Consider the following 22,906-nt stretch of genomic DNA (forward strand, 5'->3'; position numbering starts at 1 on the left):
CTTAGGAGAAACTTCCTAAATGTGAGAACAATGAAACCAATAGAAGCCGTGGCTGTTCCAACACGGGAGGTTTTCAAGATTGGATAGCCGATGGCTGCCCGAGAAGGTGGCTGGATTGAAAGGCCTCCAAGTTTGCTTCTAACTCTGCCCTCCTTGTAAAAACTTGCAATTTGGGACAAAGGCCACCGGCCAAGCCCACGTCAAATGTTTGCCCCGCAGTTTTAATTGAGCGGGGACTGAGACCAAGAAGAAGAGAGACAGGCCACCCAGCAAGACTGGCCCTGTTTGAGATAACATCAATTCTCACCTCCGTCCATCAAGCAGGCAGCCTGCAGGTGGAGTTCCTGGCACCAGGAAAACAGCTTTACACAGCCAACTGAGCTACCCGGGTATCCGATTGCTAAACCAGCCTGCCGCAACTTTGGAAGTGGGCAGAGTGCCAGTCCACCCCATTAAGAGCTTTTGTTTCTTCCCTTCAATGTAATCTGGAACGGTGAGAAAAATCACACCTTCCCAGGACACTCCGGCAACGGAGAAAAAAAAGAAAAATTGCCCATTCGTTCGAGGCAGGCCCAGTTCCCTTGCGGTCTAAGCAGAGGGGTCCCCAAACCTTTTGGACCTCGGAGAACCACCAAATTGATAATTTTAAATCCCGCGGAACAGAGACCCTGGGAAAATCCCCCCAAAAAAGTCTGCAGGAAAAATCCCCCACCCCATTTTTCCTACCGGTCGATCGTTCTTCATTTGGGATCGCAGGATACCGTCTCCAGCTCCGTTCTCAGGGGAAGAGAGAGAGAGAGACTTTTGGCTTCATGCAAGGAAAGCAGCAGAAGCCGCCAAAGTCTTTCTTTCTCTCCCCCAAACTCCGCCAGAAATGAGTCTTTGCAGCCTCTTGGAGCAGGAGGCCTTGCAGGGTCCCCAAGACTCATTTCTGGCGGAGTTTGGGGGAGAGAAAGAAAGACTTTGGCTGCTTTCCTTGCATGCAGCCAAAAGAACAAGAAGAAGGAAGCAGGAAGAAGCAGCCGGATGGCCAGGCAAGGTGCCCCGCCCTGCTGCATTTTTTGCCTTCCTGGGCCCCAGGGAAGCTTCCTGGAAGCAAAAACATCCTAATACCTGGACTAGACACAGCAACGGTCAAAAGTATGAACCAGTTGTCCAGCGTGTGAATTTTGATCATGTGACCCTGGGAATGCTGTAAAGACTGTGAAAATCGATCCTAAGGAATGATGGAGTCTGTCATCTGCACCTCTATAACTGTCTGGTTGGGTTCTGCAACCCAACAGGACAGACACAGACACCAGAGAGGAATTAGGACTGCAGAAAAAATAATTACTACCCACCTGCCTTCCATGGAGGACCTGGATCATGCACCCCGAGTCAAAGAGGGCTGAGAAAATATCTGCAGACCCCTCACGTCCCCGACATAAACTGTGTCAACTCCTACCCTCAAATCGACGCTATAGAGCACTGCACACCAGAACAACTAGACACAAGGACAGTTTTTTTCCATCACTCTGCCCAACAAATAATTCCCTCAACACTGTTCAACTATTTACAAAGTCTGTACTACTATTACTATCAATCTTCTCATCACTCCTTATCACCCATCCCCTCCCACTTGTGACGGTATGACTGTAACTTTGTCGCTTGTATTCTTACGATTTATTTTATTTTAATATGATTTGATTGCTTATTATACCCTATGACTATCTTTAAGTGTTGTACCTGATGATTCCTGACTCTTGATGAATGTCTCTTTTATGGACACTGAGAGCATTTGCACCAAGTCAAATTCCTTGTGTGCCCAATCACACTTGGCCAATAAAAGAATTCTATTCTATTCTTTATTCCAATATCCTATTGGACTGTTTCCGAGTATGATTTGATTGCTTATGGTACCCTATGACTATCTTTAAGTGTTGTACCTGATGATTCCTGATTCTTGATGAATGTCTCTTTTCTTTTATGGACACTGAGAGCATTTGCACCAAGTCAAATTCCTTGTGTGCCCAATCACCCTTGGCCAAAAATTGAATTCTATTCTGTTCATTCGATTCTAAGTCCCTTTTTTTCCCCCGGTGCTGTTGTTCACTTTGAGCGGTCACTAAATGAACTGTTGTTAAGGGGAGGGCTACATGTACTTTAAAAATAATAATAATAATAATAATACCCCAATGCACCAAACGATGGCTGTGGATCAAGACATATTGCCTCCCACACGCCAGCAGGCAGCCTTAAAATCGAAATAGAGTTCAGCATCTCGAGTTTGCAGGCGAGCAGCGGTGGAAAGAAATTAAAGAAACCGGACGTGAATTGTGAACAACGATAAGCTGCTGAACAGAAAACAGACCTTTCTCATTTCCTAGTCGGAAGAGATGCACACAGAGGACGGCGCACCCAAGGGAATGGTAGAGAGGAAGACGAAGCAAGGCCGGCTTCTGGGCTAGGCCGTGATGGAACGGTGCTCAAATCAAATCAAACTTTCATTAAGGCCTTTGGGCCAGAGAGATGGAAAGAAAGCTTCGCAATTAAAATAAAATAAAAATAAAAAAATAGACCCACATGCTAGAATGGAGGCACTAGGCAATAAAAGAGAAAAAAAAACAAACCAGAAAGTCCAGGTGCCTCCTGAAAAAAAAAGAAAGAAAAAAGCCCTTTTGGGAGAACCGGGACCTGGATGACTGAGCATCTCCGCAGATTTTAGCTATACAATTTGGGATGAACAGCCTTCGAACGGTGTGGGAGTAAGGAGTGGATTTCCAGAGAGAAAAATTGCAGGCTACAGGAAACCAGGAGTGCCACTCAGGTGAACCCAGGTAAACCTCCAGGCAGCCTCAAGGACCCTCTAGAACAGGGCTGTCAAACACAAGGCCCTTGGACCAAATCCGGGCCCGTGATGTGGTCGGAACCGGCCCACGGGGCCCTCCTGGACAATGTAAGGGGCTGGCCTACGTCGCTTTGGCATGGTCTCCCCGGTGCGAAGAGGAAACATGCCAGCAGTTTGGGGAGTGGCGTCAAGCCGGCCGTGCCCACCTCGTGTGATGACCCAAAGGGGCGTGACACAAAGGCCACACAGTCAGGTGACCCATAGGAGTCCCTTTATCAGCTCCAATTTGCCCCCAATGTCCTGGTTAGCTTCCGGGCTGGAGAAAAAATTCTCCCAGGAACAGGCTTTGGCTGCAGAGATTCAAGGCCAAAACATGGTCAACAAAAACTGTAACTGTAAGTCCAATCAAGGCAAAATGAGGTAACTAGTCCGGCAGGGCAGGAGAAGGAATTCCAGAGGTGAAGGAACGGCAGTAAATCAACCCCGTTGGGAGTTGGAACGCAGATAAGCAAAGTCAACACAGGATAAACTCACGTTTGCTCCCAGCAGCTGCCGCACGCAGCATGCACCTCTTTTAAACTCCCTTCCCAGCTGTGGCTAATGAAGGGAATCAGGGCCTTTTCCTCCCCCGTAAGCCAGGCAACCCACGTTGCTCCCTTCTCTGTTCCTCCCTACGTGCCCTAGGATGAAGAGGGGATGGGCCTGGGTCTTCCTCTGAATTCCCCCTCCCTTGTTCTACCTCTTCCCTGCTCTGCCCAGCTGGACTTTGCCCTTCCCCAGCCTCCTCCACAGCCAACAGAGCTACGCTCCCACTTCCTGTCAGCTGTTCACCTTCCTCCTCAGATTCAGATTCCTACAGGGGCATGATACTTAGTCAGCCACGCCCAGTGAGTGGTGTCAAGCTGGCCACACCCACCCAGTCAGCCATGCCTGCCCAGCCCCCCAAGGTCAACCATAGCCCTGATGAAATTGAGTTTGACACCGCTACTCTAGAAGGATGCAAATGACCAGCTCTCTTCAAGGAATATAAATCCTTCTGTTCCCCACCATTCAGTCAGAGCCGAAGAAGCTTCTTGGATGAGAAGCAAAACGTCTTCAGAGAAAAAACAAGGAAGCCCAGTCACCTCCTGAAAAAGGCATCTTTGGGACAACCATGGCCTGGAACGCTGAGAATCTCTACAGATTTTAAGGCAATAAAAGTCTTTTTCAAGCACCTAATTTTGAGAGGAGGGGTTTGGCTGTCATTTCTTGGGAAAAGGAGCAGTTACGGTTGGTCCTCAAATTACAATCATCTGTTTAATGACAATTAAATGCTGCAACAGCCCTGAAAAAGGGAGTTATGGCTGTTTTTCACTCTTACGACCGTTGCAGCATTCCCCAGTGCATCAAAATTCAGAGGCTTGGCAACTGGCTCGGATTTACGACGGTCCCAGTGTCCCGGGGTCACTTGATTCCCTTTCGTGACCTTCCGACAAACAAAAGCCCGTGGGGAAGCCAGATTCGCCTTACAGCGGTGTCAGTCGCTGAACAACTGCAAGGATTCACTTAACAACGGTGGCAAAAAAAAAAAAAAAGATTGTACCGTGGGGCGAAATGCACGTAATAACTCTCCCTGCTTAGCACCGGAAATTCTGGGTCGTCGGTGGAGAACTACCGATAATTTTCAGGATAATACAGGTGGTCCCCAACTTACGACCACCTACTCAGTCCAATACCGTGAAACACTTGTTAGGCGAACTTGCTCCTTTTTACGACCTTCCTTGCCGCCGTTGTAAGTGGATCCCTGCAGTTTGCTAAGCGAATCACACAGTGCCGAAGTGCTTCTCACAAAAGGGGATCGCGTGACCCCAGGGACACCGGAACCATCATAAACCGATTCCTAGCTGCTCCTTTCAACAAAAGAATTTAGGACAGGTGATTTAGAGAAGACAATTTGGAGTGGTGCAATTGGCCTAGAGGGGGAGCTCTCACCTCACAATCAGGAGGCTGTCAGTTCAATCCTAGGTAGAGGCAGATATTTCTCTCTCTGAACAAAACCCCCCCTTGGCAACAGGAAGAGCATCCGGCCACTCAAACACTTCCGCTAGCTCCATTCAGTTGCCCAGACTCCACCCGGCAAGGGATTATGGGGTCGTTAAATGAAGATGATCATTTAGAGAAGGACATTTACGGGCTTCCCCACGGCGTGCTTCAGCGGGTAGATGGCGAAGTGGATGTGAAGGTAGAACTCCAGCTTCTGAGCCACGGCTTCTTGCTCTCGGATGGAGGGAGGGATGCGCTCTTCCCACAGTTCGAAGAAGACGTCCTGGTCTCCGTCACTAAAGGACATGAGCAGATCCTTCCAAAGAGAAAAAGAAAGAGAGAGAGAGAGAGAGAGAGAAATAAAGAAAGTGTCAGGATTCGAAGTAATAAACCCGTCGCAAAAAGAACTCCGAGGCAGGTGCCTGGCAACTTCACTCCTCCCCTCTCCGACCACCTGTGAGAACTGACTCATATTTATGACGGTTGTAGCGCTCTGGGATCACGGGATCACTTTTTAATGACCTTCTGACAAGCATGGGGAAGCCAGATTCAATTTCCAATCGTGCGACTCACTGAACACCTGCACTGCTTCGTTTAACAACGGTGGCAAGAAAGGTCGTCAAATGGGGCAAAGCTCGCTTAACCCATGTCTCGCTTCGCGAGAGAAATTTGGGGCTCAATTGTAAGTTGAGGACTACCTGCAGAAAGGCGACAGCATTCTCCTTCCGCTTGTACCCCTAAGGGGATGCTTCAGAGAGAGACGCTGTGCCTAGAATAGGGGGGGCTTCATTTAGCCAACAAGGCTAATTAGCAGCCTCCTCAATCAATAGATCCAAATAAAGAATTGACAATAAAGGTGAAGAAAGACAAAACAGGTTTACTTTGTAGAAAATGAATGCAAGGGGTCTCCAGAATTAAATTGGGAAGTGAATCTGTTAATCTCTCTATATCTCTATATCTATTTATCTCTCTCTCTCTCTCTCTCTCTCTATCTATCTATCTATCTATCTCCCTGCATATCTATCTATCTATCTATCTATCTATCTATCTATCTATCTATCTATCTATCTATCTATCTATCTATCCAACTCTCTATCTATTTATCTATCATCTATCTACCTATCTATCTATCTATCTATCTATCTATCTATCTATCTATCTATCTATCTATCATCTATCTATCTATCTATCTATCTATCTATATCTATCTATCTACCTATCTACCTATACCTATTTATTTATATCTATCATCTATTTACATCTATCTATCTATCTATCTATCTATCTATCTATCTATCTATCTATCTATCTATATCTATCTATATCTATGAATCTATCCATCTATCTATCATCTATCTATCTATCTATCTATCTATCTATCTATCTATCTATCTATCTATCTATCTATCTATCTATCTATCTATCTATCTCTCTATCTATCTATCTCTGCGAAAGACCACTCACAAATCATCACAAAATCTCCAAAACTGTCAAGCCTACAAACTTGAAATTTGGCTCTTATGTCCTTCTTGGCTCCTAGGTGCTCACTAAGAAAGGATTTTTTCCAAATGACCATCAGAGCTATTAGTATTTCCTATATTATTATTATTAACACGCTCTGATGCTAAGGAGTTCTACTCCCCGGCTCTATCAGAAAAGAAATCTCTTCCAAATGCAAAACACAAGCAGAGAAAAATTTTAGTTTCAGTTTCACAGCAGCACCAAGCAGCTTTAGTACAGAACAGTTGAGCTAAGCCACGCCCAGGCTCCTTGCTGCCTCCTTCTTGCTCACACAGCAAATACTGTTTCAGTTTCCAAACAGCCCTCCACTCTCTCACACACTGACAGGACGTTAGCCAGATGAATACCGATGGATGCTGGTAGGCAGGCAGAATTCCACCCCCCCACCTTTTTTTTGAAAACAGTTTTATTAATGTTAACAACAAACAAGTACACATAAAACTAAAAAACATCATCCTTTCCTTCATAAGTTTACAGACAGTGTATCGGTTGGTTTACCACTTTTTTTTGTGCATCCATTTATTTCATAGTCTCCATTGTAGTTATATTACATAATAGCTCATATTATCAATCAACAATTATATGGCCTGATATCATTATTAAACAATCATTTGACTATAATTTTATTGATTCATACTTTTAACGAGATAACTATAGTTTACTTAATTGATTTTATAGCAAATCATAAAGTCATACCAAGTCTATCTTAATAAAATTTTATCAAAATACTATCAAAGAAAAAAAAGAAATATGTATTCATTGTTTCCTAAAGTTCTAAATATTCTATTATTATATTCCCCCCCCTTTTTTCCCTCCCTAAAACACTAAGCCCGATCACATAGTTTCGTAGCGAAGCACGGGGATCGAGCTAGTCAAATAATATTTGTAGAGACGTCTTCGTGCCATTTTCAGAAATTATCACAAGTATGGTTCCTTAATGAATGATGCTATAACTTTTTTCTCTCGCAGCAAATAACTTAGGGCTACATATATGCCTTGTAAAAAAGGTTAACCACGGCAGCCTCCAGGTTTCACTTTTAAACGATAAAACCCGACACAGTCATGGCATAGGGCCGTGATGGCGAACCTAGGGCACGCCTGCCAGAGGTGGCACGCAGAGCCATTTGTGCAAACACGTGAGCCCTTGGCAAAGTTACATCACTACGTAGGCATGCACCTCCCAGCTGATTTTCGGCCCGTTTGAAGCCTTTTTTCTGCCTCCCAGAGGCTTGAGGAAAGCCTCTGCAGCCTTCGCAGGCCCCAAAACAGGTCTGTTTCATCACTTCCTGCATTTCCGGAAATACCGGAAGTGACGAAATGGGCCTATTTTTCAGCCTGCGGAAGCTTTCCTCAAGCCTCTGGGAGGCCGAAAATCCACTGGGAGGCCCAGTACAGGTAAGGGGGTGGCGGGAGTGGGGGATTGCGCGTGCATGTGCGGGGGACATGGGGGGGGGACGCGCGCATTGCCTTCTGGGTGCTGGCATGCAAGCGCGCGCACAATTTTGGGCACAGGAGCCCAAAAAGGCTAGGTACCATGGGTATAGGGTCTCCCGCTTGAGTAGTGGGGGTGGAATAGAAGACCTCCGCGATCCCTTCCAACTCTTGTTGATGACAACGATGATGATGACATACCCACCCCTCATAAAGGAAGCATTACCTGAATGATTAGAGCCTTGGAGTCTTTAGCGGAATTGCTTCTAGTTTTGGGGAGTGGTTTCCCTTTTATTTTACATTCTTTGGTAAATGTTTTCACCGTGTCTTCAAATTCAGCAAAGTCCAAATACTGCGAAGGCAAGAAGGAGAAGGAGAATCTGTGACACGTTTCCCATTAAGAGACTGTCGGCGAAGAAATATTGAGCGAAAATGTCAAAGGAGACTCTCAGTCATCCAAGTCAGGGTTGTCCCAACGGTGCCTTTTTTTTCAGGAGGCAACTGGACTTTCTGGTTTTTTCTTTGAAGAGGTTTCACTTCTCATCAGAAAAGCTTCTTCAGCTCAGACTGGATGGTGGAGAATGAAAGGGTTTATATGCCTTGCAGGCAGCTGGTCATTTGCCTCCTTTTTAGAGGGTCATTAAGGCCACTTGGAGGTTTGTCTGCGTCCTCAGAATCACCTGAATAGTACAAATGGATGTGGAGCCTCCTTGGAATTACCAAACGCAGCCTGCAACTCAGTCGTTTTAGCAGTTCCAAGCAGGCTCCACGCCCATTCATGCTACTCGGGTGGCCCTGAGGACACAGATAAACCTCCAAGTGGCCTCAATGACCGTCTAAAGGATGCAAATGACCAGCTTTTCTGCAAGGAGTATAAATCCTTCCATTCCCCACCATCCAGTCAGAGCTGAAGAAGCTTCTTGGATGAGAAGCGAAAGTTTTTAAAAGAAAAAAACAGGAAGTCCAGTTGTGTCTTGAAAAAAAAGCACCCCGAGGACCCAGACAAACCTCCAAGTGGCCTCAACGACCCTCTAAAGGATACAAATGACCAGATGTCTGTAAGGAATAGAAATCCTTCCATTCCCCACCAGTCAGAGCTGTAGAAGCTTCTTGGAGGAGAAGCGAAACGTCTTCAAAGAAAAACCATAAACTCCAGTTGCCTCTTGCAAAAAAAAAAAAAAAAAAAGCACTTTTGGATATTAACAAAAACTACTGTGCTCCTAAGTTAACAACTGCAGGGATTCACTTAACAACGGTAGCAAGAAAGGTGGTAACATGTGCAAAGATGGACAAACTCTAGAAATGAAGGATAAGCGTGAGACAGAGTACCGTGAAGCCTGGAGTAAAATGTTATCAATGGCTGAAGTCAAGATAAAGAAGTAGTTGTTGACGCTTTATAGGAATGAAAGTTTTGCAAGTGAAAGAAAAATGAAATATAATGGACAAATATGATATGAACATAAAAACTACAAGGGGAAAAAGGCGATGGAAAAGAAGCTAGGTTGTAAATATGTATATAACTCGGACCAGACTTTTTCTGAGCAGTTTTTGATCCCAGAGCTATAATTGCACTTAACAGTGAACTTAAGGACCACCGTTAGTGAGCTGTTGGATAGGATCACTGGGGTCTGTTGTGTGGAATGCTTGTGTGTTTTTTAGGAGGCGGGGAATTTTGGTGGGCGGGGAGGTTGTTTGGGGATTGTCATGTTTGTGTGCATGTTGAGTCTGGTCTCTGGGTATTAGGTGAATTTCATTGGAGGTATACTGTGTATATCCGTAAAACGACAATAAACAATTCAATTCTATAAATGTAAATGGAAACAAATATTTAACCAGCATTAAATTAACAATGTAGGGAAAAAGGGGAAAATTAACTGTTATATCTACTGTATTTCTATGCTATAGCCCAGCGGTGTCCAACCTTGGCAACTTTAAGACTTGTGGACTTCAACTCCCAGAATTCCTCAGCCAGCTTTGCTTTGCTGGCTGAGGAATTCTGGGAGTTGTAGTCCACAAGTCTTAAAGTTGCCAAGGTTGGACACCCCTGCTATAGTATGTATGGCCAAAATGATGGCCAAGAAAGTTGCACTGTGTTCAACCATTTTTAATGTTTACTTAATAAAAATTTAAGATTTAAAAAGAAAGAAGGAAGGAAGGAAGGAAGGAAGGAAGGAAGGAAGGAAGGAAGGAAGGAAGGAAGGGGAGGGGAGGGAGGGAAGGAAGGAAGGAAGGAAGGAAGGAAGGAAGGAAGGAAGGAAGGAAGGAAGGAAGGAAGGAAGGAAGGAAAGGAAGGAAGGAAGGAAGGAAGGAAGGAAGGAAGGAAGGAAGGAAGGAAGGAAGGAAGGAAGGAAGGGAAGGAAGGAAGGGAAGGAAGGAAGGGAAGGAAGGAAGGAAGGAAGGAAGGAAGGAAGGAAGGAAGGAAGGAAGGAAGGAAGGAAGGAAGGAAGGAAGGAAGGAAGGAAAGAAAAGAAAAGGGAAGAAAGAAAGAAAGAAAGAAAGAAAGAAAAGAAAGAAAAGAAAAGAAAGTAAAAAGGAAGAAGGAAGGAAGGAAGAAAGAAAGAAAGAAAGAAAAAGAAAGAAAGAAAGAAAGAAAGAAGAGCAAATGTCACGTAAAAAGTGTCTCGCTTAACAACAGAAAGGCTGGCCTCAACTGTGGGGATAAATGAAGGAGCATCTGTTTCTTTAGTCTCCATATTATCTCACGCTCTGTTTTTATTTTACAGGATGTGTTTTTAATTTGTCAACCACGCACAGGGAGAAATTACAAAATGGCTGGCCTACCCGTTGGATTTATAAATAAATCCGGGGCGAAGGGCTTGGCAGCAGCTTCCACCCCAGGGGTAGAGGTGAACCTTTGGGGCCGGCAGGTGTCAAAAACCCAGACAAACTTACCTCTTTCACCATTCCCAGCAGCTCTGCTTCATAAGCAAGTACGTCCCCCATCATCAAACGTCAAACAAGGATAACCTGCCAATACAATTCGAACACGGGTGGCTGAACATGCTGCTGGATAAAGCTTTTGCAGTACGTTATCTCAAAGCAGTCTCTCAAATCGCTGCGATATTTTTCATATCTGAATCCGGTTATTTGTAAGTGGGGCTGGACAGGCTGCAGGTTGCAGGGGGAAGAGGTTTTTCACTGGAAAGAGTGGAGAGGAGGCCCCGGACACAACCCAGTCCCCCATTTTTTTTTTATGCTGTTCCAAAGTTAGCAAGAGCACCACTTGGCCGTTGACTCATATTTATGACGGTTGCCGTGTCCCGCGATTTCCCTTTGGCAGCCTTCTGACAAGCAAAATTCCGTGTCGCTAACTTAACCGCTGCAGGGATTCACTCGACAACTGTGGCAAGAAAGTGTGATGACCCAAAGGAGCGTGGCACAAAGGCAACGCAGTCAGATAATCAGGAAGTGTCTCTTTGTTAGCTCCAACTTGGCCCCCAATGTCCGGGTGACCTTCTGGGCTGGAGAAAAACCCTCCCCAGGAACAGCCTTGGGCTGCAGAGAATCAAGTCCCAAACGTGGTCAACAAAAACTGTAACTTAAAAGTCCAAACAAACAAAGCTGAAGTAATGAGTTTGGCAGGGCAGAAGCAAGAATTCCAGACATGAAGGCACGGCAAAACTCACATGGTTGGGATGACGCCAGGAAGACAAATAAGCAACAACAACACAGGATAAACTCAACGTTTGCTCCCAGCAACTGCCGCAGTCAGCATTCAGTTCTTATAAACTTTCATTCCCAGCTGTGTCTAATGAAGGGAATCAGGGCCCTTTCCTCCCCCGTAAGCCACGCAACCCCCATTGCTCCCTTCTCTGTTCCTCCTTGTGTGCCCTAGGATGAAGAGCGGATAGGCCTGGGTCTTCCTCTGAACTCCCTCTCCCTTGTTTTAACTCTCCCCTGCTCTGCCCAGCTGGACTTTGCCCTTCCCCAGCCTCCTCCACAGCCAACAGAGCTATGCTCCCACTTCCTGTCAGCTGTTCGTATTCCTCCTCGGATTCAGACTCTTGACAGGCGCACGACAGAAAGGTTGTAAAATATGGCAAAACGCACTCAACAGATGTCTCACTCAACAACAGAACTGTTGGGCTTAATTGTGGTCGTAAGTCTGCCCTCTTCTATCCCGTGATTTTTTTTTTAAAAAAAAAGCATTCAGCCTGCCCTCTTTCTTCAAACTGGCAGCTCAAGCTCACCTTTTAAAAGGAGAGCGGTTTTGACTACCTTGGCAAAAGCTGCCGATTTCTAAAAATACAGGTAGTCCTCGACTTACACCAGTTCATTTAGGGACTGTTCAGTTACAATGGCACTGAAAAAAAGTGACTTCATGTCAGCCTCCAAGAATCCTTCTTCCGCTGGTCTTTCCGGCTGCCATAGAAATGGGAGGGGGGATTAACTGGGCTTTGTGGGGCAGGGTGGCGGGGTGGGGGGGGGAAGAATGCTGGAGGGTTGCAATGGTGAAATGTAAAACTTGCGCAAACTTTCTTGACTATGCTTACTTGCTTATTTTTGCAGCTGTAGCCTCTTATCTATCCAAGACAAGGTCAACTCTCCTGGGGAGCCAGATGTCTCAAACACCAGCTGAAGGTGCCCCTCCCATGACATTATACGCATTTCAGATGGGATGGCCAGTTTGAACTACTCTGGGTGGGAACATTGCCGTAACTTTGTGTTATGACTCCCCTTCGAAATTCAAACGAACAAAGCAGAAAGCAGCCGTTTCACAATTAAATCAAACGGAAAGAAGTCTTACAAGATAATGGCTGGCAGAAACCACAGCATAAATCTTTACTCTGCCCGGCAAACCAGTCCTGGCAATAAATCTCCAGTCTCAGAGCTTCTTGCTGTAACATCCTCACTCAAATAGTCACTTTGTTCCTGGCAAAATGTACCAGCCCAGCTGTGTCCTTTTATACTCATTGAGGCAACGTGCTAATTTACTGACTCGCCCTCCTCCTTCGTTCCAGCTGATTTTGCCTTCTCAACCCTCTTCTATTTTTTACATTTAACCACAAATTTTCCAAGTTCTCATCTCCACTAGAAGACTCTCTCAAAACTTCCCTGTCAGCCATTCCCGGCTGTTGATCAGATAAGGAACCAGAGGAGCTCAAAGGTCCTGACAATTCTAATACATCAGGTCTGTCGTCCTTTGTCACGTCCATCTCCTCATCCTGGTTATCAGTCCAATCACTGAGCCATGCCGGCTCATATTTTTCTGCCATGACCTCCTCACTTGAACTCATATCAGTCACAGGAGCTGAATCCAAGCCCGGAGCCACAACAACTTTGCATATGGGATTTTCGCGCCTAATGCCTCCGATCTTGAATTCTTTTGATTTCCAATAAAAGTCGCCCCTCCACCCTTTCCCCGCTCCCCTCACTACCACGTGTTGTTCACAAAGCGATGCAAACCTTGTGTTCCCGCGGTCCATGCGGGTGGTGCAGCCTTGTGTTCCCGCCCAGCCTGGATTAATTGCTTTGGGAAGGGGGATGTTTTGGAGGGGTGACATTTCTCTGCGGACCACCAAAATTTTCTCATGGACCACCGGTGGTCCCTGGCCTACCGCTTGGTGACCGCTGTTCTAGAAACCGCCCTAAGTCTGTTCAGTTTCCTGCCTCTCTTGTAGGTCAACACTTGCTAGTTCTTCTTGAAAGCTCAAGCAGGTGGCAGCATTTAGCTAATAAGGGTTGGCCGATTTAAAAAGCTAAGGCGGGTCAGTCCTGCTTCATCCTGGAATGGGACATTATCCCCCCAAAATGAAAAGTTGAAAACCATCAACTTCGGATTTGGATCCCAGAATATAAAAAAATGAAGTTGAGACTCTGGAAAGAGTGCAGAGAAGAGCAACAAAGAAGATTGGGGCACCGGAGGCTAAAACATACTAAGAACGGTTGCAGGAACTGGGTAGGTCTAATTTAAGGAAAGGAAGACTTAAGGGTGACATGATAGCATCTTCCAATAAGGAGAAATTTCCTGACTGTGAGAACAATTAACCAGTGGAACAACTTGCCTCCAGAGGCTGGAGATGCTCCAGTACTGGAGGTTTCTAAGAAGAGAGTGAACAACCGTTTGTCTGAAATGATATAAGTTTCCTGCTTCAGCAGGGGGTTGGACTAGAAGACCTCCAAGGTCCCTTCCAACTCTGGTATTCTGTTATCCCAGAAAACAGCAATGGCAAAATACACTGCCATAATGATGCATGAACTCCAAGACCGTACTATAAATATCATTTTTTTTTAAATACAGGAATTCTAATATTTCTATCATGGCCCAGCATTTATTTTTACTTCTTTGTTGCTTCCTAGCATTCTTGCCACAAATGCAGGTACCACTTTTTTTTCCCCAGATGAACCAAATGTCCATCCATTGGCTGCAATGCATGTTGTTGGACCTTCACTCTGCTAAACAAATAATTCCCTCAACACTGTCCAACTATTACAAAGGCTGCACTACTATCACTATTAAATCTTCTCATCACTCCTTATCGCCCATCCCCTCCCACTTGTGACTGTATGACTGTAACTTTGTCGCTTGTATCCTTACGATTTATATTGATTGTTTCCTAGTATGATTGATTGCTTATTGTACCCATTGACTATTATTAAGTGTTGCACCTGATGATTCTTGACAAATGTCTCTTTTCTTTTATGTACATCGAGAACATTTGCACCAAGACAAATTCCTTCTGTGTCCAATCACACTTGGCCAATAAAGAATTCTATTCTATTCTATTCTATTCTATTCTATTCTATTCTATTCTATTCTATTCTATTCTATTCTATATTCTATTCTATTCTATTCTACTCTACTCTACTCTACTCTATTCTACGTCTGTGGACGTCTTCAAGCCTTATCCTGCCTTGTCTCAATAAATGCTTCAGTGTGGTTTGTGTTGTTTTTTTCTATTTATAATTTATATGTATTTTGAGTTTGAACGGAATTTCTTCCTTTTTGCAAGTGGGAGTTTTTCTCCAATAATAATTGGACCTTTGAAGCCAAGTCTTGACTCCAATCACACTTGGCCAATAAAGAATTCTATTCTATTCTATTCTATTCTATTCTATTCTATTCTATTCTATTCTATTCTATTCTATTCTATTCTATTCTATTCTATTGTGGGCTGGGAGATAACTGCCCCCAAAGTCACCAGGTCATTTTTTGTGCCTAAAACAGGACTAGAACTTACCATCACCTGGCTTCTAGCCTGGTGCCCTCACCACTAACACCAAACTGGTTGGCACACCTTAGGCTTTATGGCAAGGGTGTCAAACTCAAGGCCCGTGGACAGATTCCGGCCTGCGGGGTGCTTACATGTGGCCCTGGGGCCGGCCTGAAAACAGCAAAGGACCGATCCGTGGTGCCTCTGCTAGCCAAAACAGAGGGCTGCAGGGGGCTGTGACGGTCGGAAATGGGGCCTGGGAGGGCCGTGGGCACCCCCTGTGCCCCGTTTTCACTGGCAGAGGGCTGCAGGAGGCATGATGGGGGGGGCAGGAAAGGAGAAAGGGAAAGAGGAAAGAAAAAGAAAAAGAAGGAAAGATTGGAAGATAGCAAGGAAAGAAAAAGAAGGAAAGAGGGGAAGGAAGAAGAAAGGAGAAGGAAGAAGGAAGGAAAAGGAAGGAAAGAAAGAAGGAAAGAAGGGCAATAGCACTTAAGACATATGGATGGATGGATGGATGGATGGATGGATGGATAGGTAGATGATAGGTAGGTAGATAGGTAGGAAGATAGATAAGATAGACAGGTACGTAGGTGGATGGACAGATGGATGGGTGAATAGATGGATGAATGCAAGGAAGGAAGGAAGGAAGGAAGGAAGGGAGGAAGGAAGGGCAGGAGCAGTTAAGACTTATATGGATGGATGGATGGATGGATGGATGGAAGGATGGATGGACAGACAGATGGGTGGTAGGTTGGTAGATAGATAAGATAGACAGGTATATGGTGGACAGGACAGTGGGTGGGTGAGTTGGATGAGATGGAGGGAGGGAGGGAGGGGGAGGGAGGGAGGGAGGAAGGAAGGAAGGAAGGAAGGAAGGAAGGAAGGAAGGAAGGAAGGAAGGAAGGAAGGAAGGAAGGAAGGGACAATAGCAGTTAAGACTTATATGGATGGATGGGTGGATGGGTGGGTGGATAGATGGATGGATGCATGGAAGGAAGGAAGGGAGGGAGGGAGGAAGGAAGGAAGGGCAATAGCAGTTAAGACTTATATGGATGGATGGATGGATGGATGGATGGATGGATGGGTGGATAGATGGATGCATGGAAGGAAGGAAGGAAGGAAGGAAGGAAGGAAGGAAGGAAGGAAGGAAGGAAGGAAGGGCAATAGCAGTTAAGACTTATATGGATGGATGGATGGATGGATGGATGGATGGATGGATGGATGGACAGACAGATGGGTGGTAGGTTGGTAGATAGATAAGATAGACAGGTAGGTAGGTGGACAGACAGGTGGGTGGGTGAGTTGGTGGGAGGGAGGGAGGGTGGGAGGAAGGAAGAAAGGAAGGAAGGATCCCCCCCCAGCCCTGCCCGGGGCCACTGCAGGTGCCCCCATCATTAGAATTAGAATTATTTATTGGCCAAGCGTGATTGGACACACAAGGAATCCATGAGTGATGTCGAGCTGCCCCACTCACCACTTCGGTCAAACACCACCCTGATGCGGCCCTCAATGAAATCGAGTTTGACACCCGTGCTTTATGGGTATCAAAAGAGACCCCATACGGGTAGTCTTCAACTTGTAACTGTTCATTTAGACGGTTCGAAGTGGCGGACATCCCTGAAACCTGCGACTTAAGGCTGTTTTTCACACTTACATAAATTATGCCATGTATAAATTGCACAATCAACCTTTCTCAAAAGGTTGCTTAACTTTCTCAAGTCAAGCAGGGAGAGATTCTAGAAGGGTATTCGTGGGACCACCACCAGAAAAAAATATAACACATATAAGCTAAACAGTGAAATTTTTCTTTTTTTAAAAAAGAAATCAGAAATGAAGGCAACAGCATAGCAATTTCACATCATTGCCAAGAAAAATACACAGAAAAATACACAGATCGGCCTAGGGATCACCATGAATCAAACAAAGCTCACGGATATTTTCCCTTAATTATACAATGAAATGAAACTCGGCACTTTCATCAGTCAAAAGTGTTAACAAGGGCTCAACTGTACCTTAATTCTGTATTTCCAGCCACAGTTCTAAGGATCAGACTGTGCCATATCTGGTTATTTTTCTTCTGCCTTTTTTCCTTCCTCCATCAAAGCCCTCCGCATTGCAACTCTTTTGTATTGGGACCATTTGAAGGTACAAGGGGACTGAAAAAAGGGACCGGTCCTCAAACTTACGACCAAAAGTACACATACAGACTCGGTGGAACCAGGCTCGATAGCAGGAACTGTGAGAGGGATTTTGGAGTCTTAGTGGACAACCGGCTAAATAGGAGCCAGCCGTGTGCAGCAGCAGCCAAAAAAGCCAATGCAATCTTAAATTGCATTAACAGAGGGATACAATCGAGATCAAGGGAGGTACTAAGACCCTTCTGTAAAGCCTTAGGAAGGCCACACCTGCATCCAGTTTTAGTCACCACACTATAAAAAGAGGTTGAGACTCTAGAAAGAGTGCAGAGAAGAGCAACCAGGAGGATGAGGGGACTGGAGGCTAAAACATACGATGAATGATTGCAGGAACTGGGCCTGGCTGGTCTAGGGAAGAGAAGGACCAGGGGAGACAGGAGAGCATCTTCCAATATTTGAGGGGCTGCCAACAGAGAGGAGGAAGGGGGTCAAGCTATTCTCCAAAGCCCCTGAAGGCCAGACAAGGAACAATGGATGGAAACTGAACAAGGAGGGATTCAACCTGGAAATAAGGAGAAATTTTCTGACAGGGAGAACAATCAACCCATGGAACAGAAGTTGCCTTCAGAAGTTGTGGGAGCGCCATCACTTGAGACTTTCAAGAAGAGATTGGGCTGCCATTTGTCAGAAATGGTGTAGGGTTTCCCGCTTGGGCGGGAGGGTTGGACTAGATGATCTACAAGGTCCCTTCCAACTCTGATTATCTGACCATCCCAGCATCCCCGTGGTCACAGGATCAAAATGTGGGTGCTTGGGAACTGGCATGTATTTAAGGAGGGTTGCTGCAGGTCATGTGGACCTCCATGGGCGATCTTCTCCACCAGTTTGCAACAAGCAAAAGGAATGGGAGAAGCTGGATTCACTTAACAACTGTGTAATTCACTAAACAACTGCGTGACACACTTAACCGTACTGATTTGTTTAACCACCATGGCAAATATGTAACACAGCTAGTCCTTGACATTTAGTGACCATTCAAAGTTACAACAGCTCCATTGCATCGGGGTATATTTGTCCTTCCATAGCTGACAACCAACCGCATGGAAAAAAGCGGCTTAGGAGCATTTTTCACACTTATGACCGTTGCAGCATCCCAAGGGTCAAGTGATCCAAATTGAGATGCTTGGCCACTGACTCATATTTATGACGGCTGCAGTGTCCTGCGGTCACGTGATCATCTTTTGAGACTTTCTGACAAGCCAAGTCAATGGGGAAGCCAGGTTCATGTAACAGCCGTACTACTGTTAACAGCTGCAGTGTCGTATTCCGAGGAACAGCCAACAGGGAGTGGGAGTGTGGTTTTGGTAGTTGTGGAGGAAACTGGGGAAGGGCACAGGCCAGCTAGGCATTCAGGCCCATCCCCTCTTCGCCCTAGGGCACGCAAGGAGGAGCAGATAAGGGAGAAACATGAATGGTATGGTCTACAGGGAAGGAACGGGCCCTGATCCCCTTCATGGGCTGCAGCTGTGAGGACTGTTTAAAAGGACAAACTAACTGTGCATGGCCCAGTGCTGGAAGCAAAGCCTGAAATAATTCTAGTCGTTTAGTTCTTATCTGAGTTCTGGCGTATTTCGATATCTGTGGACGTCTTCAAGCCCTTATCTTGCCTTATCTCATTAATTGCTTCAATGTGATTTCTGTTGTTTTTTTCTATTTATAATTTATTTGTATTTCGAGTTTGAACGGCATTTCTTCCTTTTCACAACTGTTTGTGGGGGAATTTTTTTCTCCAGTCAATGATAATTGGACCTTTGAAGCCAAGTTGAAGGAATTAAAGGGACTTCACCTGTTTTTTTGTGATTTTTGTTGCTTTTGTATCTGATCCTGGGTCACCACATGCAAGTGATTCACTTAAGTTGTAAAATGAAGCAAAACTCACTTAACAAATGTTTCATTTAGCAACAGAAATGTGAGGCTCAATTGTGGCCGTAACTCGAGGTCTACTTGTAAAACCAGACAGGACTCATTTAATAACTGCCTTGTTTAACCACACAAATTCTGGCTCCCTTTTCGTTCATCCATTGAAAGGGTCTTTCTGCTAGTGCTAAGTTTCACCTCTTGTAGAGACTTCCTTTTTCATGAAAGGGCAAAGGACAAATTCAATGTAACTTTGCCATTTTGTGGCACAAATTACTGGAGAACGTGCAGCAACCTCAAATAAAGGAAATTTGCCGGACCCAGGTTTTGCATTCAAGCTTGTTTTTAACATACCTGTCAGTTTGTTTCACAAATTATATAAATCATGGTTTCCAACTATGACGTCGGAGTCTGTGCATCTGGCTAGCATAAACTGCTTATTAACATTTTAATGCACTGTATGGCTGAGCTAATTAAGTTTAATAAAGCATAATTAAGTAAACTATGGTTTCACATATTAAGCAAACATGGTGATAGCATGCTGGAAAAGTACGGCCCTTCTAAACTGATGCTAATTACCAGAATATTTTGAGAAAAGAAGGAAGATCAAGAGGGGATCTTAAATAACTTGCAAATGCTCATTATTCCTTTGTTCATCTGTGAAATAGTAATTTAGAAATACTAGCGGTACAGAAAGAGGCATTTAAAAGTAATTTTTTTTAAAAAAAAAATAGCTTAACTCTTGGAGGGGGTTGATTTTTAATTTTTTGTGTGCTGTTTTTGTGCCAAGAAACTATTTTTTTCCCCTGAACTCTTAACAAACCAGGTCCAGATTCCAATTCCAAAGCCTTTTGTTTTAACCTCCAAGCTCTGCAAACCTACAGGTAATCCTTCGACTTACAACCGTTCAAAGTTACAACAGCTCTGAAAAAAGTGACTTATGACTATTTTTCACACTTATGACCTTTGCAGCATTCCCCATGGTCATGTGATCAAAACTCAGATGCTTGGCAATTGGTTCATACTTGTGACCGCTGTTGTGTCCCAGGGTCACGTGATCCTCTTTTGCAACCTTCTGACAAGCAAAGCCAACGGGAGGCCAGATTCACTTAACAACACCGGCAAGTGGTTCACTTAATGACCGTGGCAAGAACGGCCCTAAAATGGGGCAACACTCACTTAACAAATGACCTCACTTAACAAATGGCCCACTTAAAACAGAAACGTTGGGCTCGATTGTGGTCATAAGTCGAGGACTACCTGTACTGATGTGTTGTCTTGGAACAGGTAGACGCTCAACAGGTAAAGCTTTCCCAAGCAGAGATGCTGAGAAACCATTTGGCCTCCTTGGCTGGTCAAGAACACGTCATTAGGCAATTACCCTGAGCATATGCAGAGTGCCACTCAAAGTCACTCCCCCCTCCCACTATTTGGCCCATCAGATGCATGGGACTACAACCTCCATGCTCCCCCCACGACGATGGCTGAGGGATTTGTCGCTGCGGGGATTAGCACGCCTCTCCCCGCCCTCCCATTGGGTGTTGGACTCCAAGGACCAGCAGCCCCCGCCACCACCACCCCCGCACCGGGATGGCTGTGGAGCATGGGAGTTGTAGTCCGGCACAACACGGTGTCGAGCCGGAGCAGGGCGTCGGAGAGGCGGCTTCCCATCGCCCACACCCGACGGGCCCGGGAGTTCCTTCCACGGGTCCTCCCAGCGGCGGGGTGGGCGGTGGGCATCGCCCGCCTTACCTGCCGCGACGGATAAGGCCGACCAGGCCACAACCTCCCTCGCTCCTTGTCGCCTAGCAACGGCGACTGGGCCGCTTTTTCCAGGAGGCGCCGAGGGTCACGTGGCTTTACTCGCGGCCAATGGGCGACGAGGCGTCTGGTCAGGTGACTCTGCGAGGTCCGGGATGGGGAGGGGGGGGAAAAACGGCGTCTCCTAGCAACGGCGATTCTGGAAGGGAAGGCCGGCGCCCTTCCGATATCCTGAGGGCCTTCCATTATTCCCTATAGATGGAATTCCTGGCGCCCCATTTTTGGAAGGGGAAGCTGGGAGCCACAACACACTGAGCAAAGGGTTCCTACAAACTCCTCCTTCAACCTTGACCGCTTTAAGACGGGTGGACTTCACCTCCCAGAATTCCCCAGCCAGCATGGCTGGCTGGGGAATTCTGGGAGGTGAAGTCCACCCGTCTTAAAGTGGCCAAGATTGAGAAAATTGAACTAGATGGATATATGCAGAGAAGCTGTTCTAAGACAGATTGGGGCATCATTTAGTTAATATTTGCATGTAAAAACATTTCCACATATTTTTTTTAAACAACAGACAACCAAGGAAAAGACTAGTTTGGCTCCCATTTGCACGTAAGCACATCCAAAAAAAAAACCCACCCAGTTTTTAAAATCACATCAAAATCTGGAACTCCAGAAAGAGCAATGGGATATCAATTTAATATTTTAGGTTGTCTACCCTAGTCTTTGTGACGTTTATAAGCCACCAGAGGTTGCTTGATAATGAGATGGGCAGCATCTAAATTTAATAATAAATAAAGGAAAATGATAGAATCAAATCAATAGATTATTAATAAATAGAATACTTTATTGGCCAAGTGTGATTAGATACACAAGGAATTTGTCTTGGTGCAAATGCTCTCAGTGTACATAAAAGATACATTCGTCAAGAGTCAACAAAACATCTGGCTTACTAGGTGGCCAACCATAAATCGAACACAACAGTGTTTTGAAACAATGGACGGAAACTAACCAAGTAATCAAGGAAACTACATGAAGGAGCGAAGCAACCTGGAATTAAGGAGAAGCTTCCTAACAGTGACGACAATTAACCAGTGGAACTGCTTGCCACCAGATGTGGGTGCTCCATCATTGGAGGTTTTTAAGAAGAGATTGGACAGCCACCTGTCTGAAATGGCATAGGATCTCCTGCTTATGCAGAGGGCTGGACTAGAAGACCTCCAAGGTCCCTTCCAGCTCTATTCTGATTGAAATAAGTAACTCTACCAACAGCAGTGCAAGATTTGATGAAACTGTTGGCACGGCTCCCTTTCATCTATTTTAATTTAAGTATTATTATTTCGCACAGGGCCTCCCCAAACTTGGCAACTTTCAAGGTTTGCGGACTTCAGCTCCCAGAATTCCCCAGCCAGCCATGTTGAATTCTGGGAGTTGGAAGTCCACAAGTCTTAAAAATGGTCAAGTTTGGAGGTGTTGCTTTCTATCTATTGGGGTGGTTGAACTGCTTTGAATGTATCTTTTAGGTATACTGTGAGCATTTGCACCAAGACAAGTTCCTTCTGTGTCCAATCACGCTTGGCCAATAAAGAATTCTATTCTATTCTATTTGTTAGGCAGGGATGACAGCAATAGATGGAGGCCAGACCATCTGCCTTCCTGCCCAAGAATGCCCATTTATTAAGGTGATGGACAAAACCCAGGTATGAAGTCATTTAGGAATGCTTTTAGTGCAGGGATGTGATTGATCAGATGAAAGTCTTAGCAATCCCTATTAAGGTTTGGTTGAATTACATATTACTACGACTCCTGAAATATGGGCATTGTGGATTGTCTTGCTTTTTATTACCAGTATAGTATGATGCAGGCTACCAGGAATTAGACCATAGCAACACACATTTTCAAAATTTTATAAGCGGGGTCCACTGGAACCGGGAACCGGAAAACAACAACAAAGGGAACTTCTGAGAGATTTGTCCAAGTAAGAAACTTGGAGAAGCCAACATTGGCAGACCGGTCCCCATCTTCGTCAGTGCAATTCTTTTCTGCAAATCCTTATGTGAGGCCCTTGTTGTTGTTTTTTCCAAATATTTCTGGAGTGATTTACAAAGTCTGATTCAACATGATTTTTCTCCTCTTGGCTA

At 45.2% G+C, this 22,906-nt stretch overlaps 1 protein-coding gene across 4 annotated transcripts in view; it reads right to left on the reverse strand.

The window, feature by feature from the left end:
• ARMC9 (armadillo repeat containing 9) overlaps nucleotides 1-20,865 on the reverse strand; it is a 106,335-nt gene extending 85,470 nt beyond the window's left edge. For all 4 annotated transcript variants that reach the window (XM_087933707.1, XM_087933706.1, XM_087933709.1 and 1 more), the window contains exons 1-4: nucleotides 20,760-20,865; nucleotides 10,694-10,768; nucleotides 8,028-8,153; nucleotides 4,998-5,165 (exon numbers count right to left, since the gene is read on the reverse strand). In XM_087933707.1, the coding sequence (XP_087789833.1) occupies nucleotides 4,998-5,165; nucleotides 8,028-8,153; nucleotides 10,694-10,747 (348 nt within the window). In that variant the 5' untranslated portion in view covers nucleotides 10,748-10,768; nucleotides 20,760-20,865. The remainder of the gene's footprint in view (nucleotides 1-4,997; nucleotides 5,166-8,027; nucleotides 8,154-10,693; nucleotides 10,769-20,759) is intronic.
• Between the last annotated feature and the right edge of the window lie 2,041 nt (nucleotides 20,866-22,906).

Source organism: Pseudonaja textilis, chromosome 4 (genome assembly GCF_049901715.1).
Source record: "Pseudonaja textilis isolate UNSWEBS1 chromosome 4, rPseTex1.2, whole genome shotgun sequence".
NCBI classification, from domain to species: Eukaryota; Metazoa; Chordata; class Lepidosauria; order Squamata; family Elapidae; genus Pseudonaja; species Pseudonaja textilis.